General features: G+C 41.0%; 1 protein-coding gene across 1 annotated transcript; it reads left to right on the top strand.

Annotated features, from left to right (window-relative positions):
* Window positions 1-1,232: 1,232 nt before the first annotated feature.
* Window positions 1,233-4,003, top strand: LOC148725556 (uncharacterized). Its single transcript, XM_088730926.1, has 4 exons — window positions 1,233-1,379; window positions 1,474-1,539; window positions 1,915-3,149; window positions 3,600-4,003. The coding sequence occupies exons 1-4, from the start codon at window positions 1,320-1,322 to the stop codon at window positions 3,778-3,780; spliced, it is 1,542 nt and encodes a 513-aa protein (XP_088587052.1). The 5' UTR covers window positions 1,233-1,319; the 3' UTR covers window positions 3,781-4,003.
* The last annotated feature ends 964 nt before the right edge of the window (window positions 4,004-4,967 follow it).

Raw genomic sequence — 4,967 nt, 5'->3', positions numbered from 1 at the left:
GACCTTGAGTATTGGTATGGCCGGGAATTGAACCCTGGACCTCCCGCACAACAGTTCAACGCACTATCCATTGGGCTAACTGGGCGGCAGTTGGAATATCTGTGTTTCAGTTTCGATCCTTTCGGCGAGAATGCGCGGGTAAGTTCTCTGGCTGATCTCCTTCTACATGCAGATGCAGAGTACAACTTTGAAGGCTTTCAAGACCTGCCTGTGTTCACTGGTAAAGATATCATCTGAGGACTTCAATACCTCCAGGCAAATGGTGTTGCTCATCGCAATCTCAAGCTGGCCAATATTTTGGTGAGCAATTAGCATTACTCTTTGTTAAGCGAGTATCAAATTGCAGCCCATTTCATATTGCGGGCTGTCATCTGCAAACTCACAGATTTTGGGAAAAGGACTGCGGTCTTCATGTCTCCTGAAATCCTAGTTAAAGATGGGGCCAAATTCAATCAAGCCTCCCTGCATCATCTGATGGTATCTGACCTCTCGTCACTAGGTATGACTTTCTTTATGATGATCAATCCCAACCTCAATTGTCCGTATTTGTTAGAGATAAGATCATCTCCAGAAAAAAACCAAACGCAAGAAGATGTACAGAAATTTGTTGAGAATCGTTTGTGCAAGAAAGAGTGCCCTATGTCAAATAGCAAGTACAATGTGAGCCGTGCAACTCTTGAGTCGTGCCTTGAAGAAGTGTAACTTGGGGCAACCAGCTTTGACCCCGACATGAGATTTTCTCTTCGTGATGTTGAGGTGTTGAATGGCACATACGATATCGTTAACACCTGTGACGTTGTTAAGTTGAAGGTCACACAAAGCCCAGCCATTGAACAGATGGACCATCAAGTTGCAAACAAACTGTCCATAGAGAATGACAACATTTAGACCCAGTCGCCCGGTCTTCCTGTCACTAACTACAGAAGCAATGCATGCTCGTTCCTGTCAATAAAAATCACTGATAGAATTATCCATGAATTAGGCCCACGTCTTTCTGATATGGCTTCCTTGGCAGAAATGATGGAAGAGGTTATTTTGTATTTACCAGAAAGAATCCATGCCGTTTACGGTGGCTCATAAGTGCCATGCAAAAATTGTGATTTTTTTATCGTTTTAGCGACTTTTTTAGCGACTTTTTTAGCGACTTTTTTAGCGACTTTTTTAGCGACTTTTTTAGCGACTTTTTTAGCGACTTGTTTAGCGACTTTTTTAGCGACTTTTTTAGCGACTTTTTTAGCGACTTGTTTAGCGACTTTTTTAGCGACTTTTTTAGCGACTTTTTTAGCGACTTTTTTAGCGACTTTTTAGCGACCGAAGTAATGCGGGCTCAAGTTGCTTCTCAAGAGAAGATGGCGGAACTCGAAACCGAAATCAATGAGGTAAATAACTCTCAGGTTCACGGTATTCACTGGAATTCACTAAATTTGCATAAAATAGCGCAGATTTCAACTTAACGCATTTTTCTGCTTATAGATATGCGAGTTTCTCGCAAAAAGAGAGATTCGAGACGAAGTGATCGCTCGATTCAGGAACGAGAAGGTATGCAGTGAACTTAATTGTCTGGACATGATCACCATCCCGATAGTTTTTTCGATAAATAACTATCCTAACTTGTCTTCCCCACTGCTGTAGTTCACCGCTGTTTGAGCCACCTTTGCATGCGTCAAAAATGCGTTGCATAACCCTTAAATAGAAATATTGAAAGGATCAAACATAAACAGCCAGGAAACAATCATTAATTAGACTCGTCAGAGATCTTTACCATCCAGTCAGATGCAAATTCATGGACTTGAATAAGTTTGAAACTCGTTAAAATGAATCAACCAGATAGAAGGAAATAATATTCCTTTTTCAGACGTTGCTGTATTGATGGCATTTATAATTTTAATGCAGTTTCTATTTCCTATTTTTTAGATGGATTATTCGGCAGTAAATACTGCCTCAGATGAACAATTGCAAGAGTTAGGACCATTGCGAAGGGGAGATCTGCTGTCCTTAAGAAGCTTTGTAAATGAAAAGTTGCGAGGTGAGAGTAGAGATGAGAAGAAAAGAAAGCTGCTTGATCTCCTCAAAAAAAGGGTAAAACCAAAGAAAAAGAGAGCCGAAGAAAAGGCAAGTACAGAGCCAGGACCCTCTAACCAAATTATAAATGGCTACCGTAAAGTTCAGTTTGGCTGGCTGCACTATGACCCGCAACAGAATAGGTATGTTGGAGTTCGCCTTGCAAAAGGAGGTGGGACTAGAACTGTGAGAGCAGAACGTAGCTCAGATGTTCGTGATTTGATTGCTTTGGGTAAATCAATTTTCTTCCCAGGTGGTATGAGCTTTTATGGTAGATTTGAAGACATGACATCAACACTTGGAAACTTCAAAGGTGATCAGATATCCTTTGCAAACTTCACTTTGGCCAGATACATAACCAACCATGCCCTGACCACAGTCAGACTTTATTTGATGACAAGATCAGTTGAAAAGGAAAGTCAAGGGTGTGACGCAGAGTTGCCAGAGGTTTTTGAAGTGGATAGGAAGCCAACCAAAGTTCATGCTAAGAAAGAATGCAATGATGATGCCAACCATGGTGGACTGATGGGCACTTGTGCTGAACGTGAGACCATTAAAGCCCAACAGGACAGGGAGTATGAAGAGTCCCTGGCAGCTGACCGAGCAAAAGAAAAACAAAAGCTGGAGATTGAGGAGGCAACCAAGAGGCAAATGGAGTTGCAAGCTGCACGTAAGAGAAGACTACCTCCTGAACCTGTAGTTAATGAAGCTCGTGCTGTTGTCTCAGTCCGTCATGTTACCTTGGGTATTCAAAGACGGGCTTTTAGAGCAAGTGATGAAATGGGTGCAGTGTATGACTGGATTGGCTCTCTAAGTACCAAGCCAGAATCATTTGCCCTTTCAGGGTGTGGGCTGCCAGAACTGATGCCATCATTATCTGTTATGGTGGCAGACAAATCCATATTGAATATGCAGGAAACACAGGGCATGCCTTCTTATCCTGAAGATGGATTAAACTTTCTAGGATTTGGAAATCTGGAAGATTTAAGCAACCTGGATGTCACAGTACCTGATCTATGGTGTACTATGGATGATTTCAACTTCAATGCGACCTTACCAACAGCCTTTATGGAAAGGGACTTTGCCACGTAAGTGGTCATGTTGTTAGCCCATGAACTGAAAAAGTGATGTTAATCGATGTTTATTACATATTTGAAGTACAATGTGCTTTTCAATTAGACATTGTTATAACATAATTAGAATAAACCCACTACCTATTGACTAGAATCCATCAGCATTCCAGTAGGTGCATTACCATTTTTTCTACTCTGCATGTCACTGCATTCAAATGGAATGACTGTGCACATTGTAATAATTTTACAGAGTTGGGCTGTTTGTGTCTGTGTGGAATTTTATGAAATGAAAATTTATTTTATCAATTCAAAATCTTCGTTGGAAAGAGTAAGAAATGTGTTAATTTTATGAAGAATAAAACCACAACCATTCCACCAATGCTAAAAAGTGTTGTTTGTAATCTGTAAAGATGTTGAAGTTAATGATCCAGGGAACTTACATTTACATGCTCACTAATCCTACAGCCAAAACAATCCTGAAGTCACCCATGTTACTGAGGACAGAATTCCTAGTGTGGTCAACAGTGGTGGTACTAAGGACAGCAGCCTTATTCTAGCCAATAGTAATGCTACTGACGACAGCAGCGCTAGTCAAGCAAACAATAGTGCTACTCAGGACAGCAGCCCTAGTGTAGCTAATAATTAATGCTACTCAGGACAGCAGCCCTAGTGTGGCCAATAATAACGCTACTCAGGACAGCAGCCCTCGTGTGGCCAATAATAAAGCTACTCAGGACAGCAGCCCTAGTCCAGCCAACAATAATGCTACTGAGGACAGCAACCTCACTGTAGCCAACAATGATGCTACTCAGGACAGCAACCTTAGTGTAGCCAACAATAGTGCCACTCAGGTCAGCAATCCAAGCAGGTACGTTCTTGAGTTGACTTTGACACAGAAAAGACATGAGCATATCATGAAGTCATCAGTTAGCATGCATTATCACTTAGGCTAGGTGGTCTTTTCTGCATGAAATAACAGTAGTTACAGGAACAGAAAATTAAGTAATGCATTGATCAATGTCTTAAACCAATGATCAAACATGTTTGGCAATAACTGGGTACAGATCCTTTCTAAACAAATTTTCAACAAATTTATCGATAAATAGATCAATTAATATAGAAATAAATGAAAAATGAATTAATTACATTTGCTAATTAAAGGTGAGTACATTGTGGGAGGTGTGGTGGCCCCATGGTTAGTGCGCCTAACTCGGCAGCAAATGATCTAGGCTCAAGCCCTGGCCAGGGACATTGTGTTGTGTTCTTGGGCAAGACACTTTTCCCTTACAGTGCCTCTCTCCACCTAGGGCATGAATGGGTACTGGCAATTTTAATGCTGGAGGGTAGACGTGCAATGGACTAGCATCTCATCCAGGGTGGAGTAGAAATACTCCTGCTCACTTCATGCTACAGAAATGGGGATAAGATAAGATAAGCTCCAGCCTGATGGGCTGCTTACGAGCCTTACTTGGCTGGTAAGCAGAATTTACCTACCTTACATTGGGATCAAAACTGTTGTCAAACAGCATAACAAAACTATTTCATATTGCTTTTCTGGTTGTAGGACCACACAAAGGGGTACCAGACACAGTCAGACAAACCGTGTAAGCTCTCAGGGTGTTTTATTTCTTTTCATTACTCTAAATGTATCCCCACAGATGATCATGATGGTACTTTTAAGTCCTGTGTCATTCAGTTTACCTTCTTTTCTGAACATACACCCTGTTTTTTGCCGTAAATTGTAACCCTATGGCAAAAATCTACAGTGTAACAGATATAAATACACCAAGGCAAAAAATTATTAAATGGAGAAATAATTGGAAAAGAACTTCA

This window comes from Stylophora pistillata, chromosome 8 (genome assembly GCF_964205215.1).
Source record: "Stylophora pistillata chromosome 8, jaStyPist1.2, whole genome shotgun sequence".
Classification (NCBI taxonomy): domain Eukaryota; kingdom Metazoa; phylum Cnidaria; class Anthozoa; order Scleractinia; family Pocilloporidae; genus Stylophora; species Stylophora pistillata.
The sequence above is the reverse complement of the archived record's forward strand: the minus strand, read 5'-3'. Positions and strand labels throughout refer to the sequence as shown.